Here is a 2,542-nt window from a genome sequence, read left to right on the forward strand (position 1 = left end):
GTTCATAATATTTAAAAAATAAACCAGTGTTTAAAAGGACAAATACAAATTAAGTTTATAGAAATAACATTCCAAATATATAATGAATAACATCTATATGAAATTATTGTAATGCTATTGCATCACTCTCAGACATTTGCACCACTCTTTGTCGCCCCTAAGGATCACACAGCAGAGCATAAGATATAGCAGGAAGAAATGCAAATAAGCCTTGCTCTGCTCTTTTAACCAGCCTAACCTTGACCCTGATCTTCAGGGAGAGAACTCTACTCTTGTCTTACCATTCAGTGTTCAGCACTGACAATAGAACATTCAATATGAGGGTAGGGTTGAAGTGGGTTTTCATTTTTGTTTTTTATCAAGGTAATTATGGATAAAAAATTTTAATCTGTACATGAGTAGACAAAGGTGAGAGTGACAATAGGCATCTGTGACAGTTTCTTCATCAATATCCTTTCTGTTTGCAGGTGTGCATTGTGAGGTGAAGCTTGTTGAGTCTGGTGGAGGATTGGTGCAGCCTAAAGGGTCATTGAAACTCTCGTGTGCAGCCTCAGGATTCACGTTCAGTAACTATGCCATGTACTGGGCCCGCCAGGCTCCAGGAAAGGGTCTGGAATGGGTTGCTGGCATAAGGACTAAAAGTAATAATTATGCAACTTATTATGCTGATTCGGTGAAAGACAGATTCACCATCTCCAGAGATGATCCGCAAAGCATGGTGTATCTGCAAATGAATAACCTGAAAATTGAGGACACAGCCATGTATTACTGTAGAAACCACAGAGAGAAGTCTTCAGTGTGAGCCTAGACAAAAACCTCCAGTTTAGGTACACCTGACCACCAGGTGGCGATCAATACACACAAAGCCCAGATCAGCCATGATGTAGATGTTGACATAACTGAAGTTTTACTGTTGTATCTGGGCTCTTTCTCTATCTGATGTCTTTGGAGGGCTGTCATCTTTACAACTACAGGGTATTGGAATTAATCATGTCTTGAAAAAATAAGTTTTAGAATTCACTTCTTTTGAGTTATGTATTTTAGGAAAACTATGTCACCGAATACTTCTGTGCATTTAATGGTAAAAGGTAGTATTATAAAATCTGTTAGGAATTAAAATTTTCTACAACAGTTCCTGATGATGGCATCATGGATACTAAGGCCACATTTATCTTTTCAGAGCACACTGGAACTTACCTGAGATCAGTTGCAGCACTAGCCATTCCACTATTGAAGGCATGAGAGACATTAAATCCGACATTAAATAAACAGTGCTGTTCTCACTGTTATTACTGCATTCATCCTAGTGCTCAGATTCACTCCAAAATATCTGGTTAATATTCACTTCCAATGTTGAATTTCAGCTTTCCATAGAGATACTTGAGATTAATGGCAATTTCTCATAAGGATTCACTTTCTTTTCTCTCTAACCTCAGCTATGAATCACTGGATAACCTCTAGAACTCATTCTTTCTCACATCTAGCAGCAGATTTTACATGGCATCTAAAGGTTTGTCTGATAACTGTTCTGTTGTGTAAAAATATAGACTCTGACTACTCACACCATAAACGTATAGAATGCTCTCCTCACATAAATTTTATATATATATATATATATATATATATATATATATATATATATATATATATATATATCACCAAATGTCAAGACCCATGTGAGAGGAAACCAAGTGGCTTTAGAACTCATTTAATATGACCCACCTGTTCATGCAACAAGGATGTGTGTGCCTTGAAGGTCCAGAGGCAGATAGATCCAGAGGCAGAGCCCAGAGGACTCTGAGTCCTTCAAACCTCACCCTGTTATAGAGCATTCTTCTGCTTGTTGTACACAAAGTTTTTGCACCCTTCCTGATCTAAGAATTGTACAGAAATTCTAACAGGCCTTTCACACCCACACTGGGCAGTATCACTGGCACTTACAATAATGGTGATTGTTCTCTTTCAGGCATTGCTGCTGGAGCAGATTTATGATACAATCATCATCAATCTAGGAAAGAGCCTAACATTGTAGATTCTTAGCAATGACTACCATCCTTAGAAAGCATTTGGAAAAATGAAACTTTTAGTGAAGTTATGTTAAGAAATACTTATTATTGTGGCTTTTATATAGAAAATTTTATTGAGCATTTTGAATGTAAGGAAAAACATTCTCTTACATGTTTTTGAGGTCAGGGAATAAGAATGTCATCCTGACTACCATTGACTGATGTGACTCTTACTGAGACTGGACTGGTGATGATTTATTTTTGCACTCGTCTTTGTCCTCATCTTCCTGATGTGGTTTAATGATGAGTAGAAATGCATTCTGAGTATATATAGTAGAAATGATTTTTTGATACAAAAATGTAAACTTTGTTACTCTTTGAAAACTTTTATAAGATTACTAAGAAAACTGTCTGACAAAATTACCTAGCTTGCTCACACTTTTCTCAATAAGAATTTGCTTAGCTAAGCAAGCATTTGGATTATTGGTAATAATTTGTTTATTACAAACATGTATTACATAATGTTTTTTCATGTA

General features: G+C 36.2%; 1 gene segment (V, D, J or C); it reads left to right on the forward strand.

The window, feature by feature from the left end:
- The first annotated feature begins 239 nt into the window (after window positions 1-239).
- On the forward strand, window positions 240-817 carry LOC127686822 (immunoglobulin heavy variable 3-73-like). The segment is given in 2 exon segments: window positions 240-363; window positions 468-817. Coding segments are annotated over 2 exon segments (381 nt in total).
- Window positions 818-2,542: the final 1,725 nt, after the last annotated feature.

This window comes from Apodemus sylvaticus, chromosome 6 (assembly GCF_947179515.1).
Source record: "Apodemus sylvaticus chromosome 6, mApoSyl1.1, whole genome shotgun sequence".
NCBI lineage: Eukaryota > Metazoa > Chordata > Mammalia > Rodentia > Muridae > Apodemus > Apodemus sylvaticus.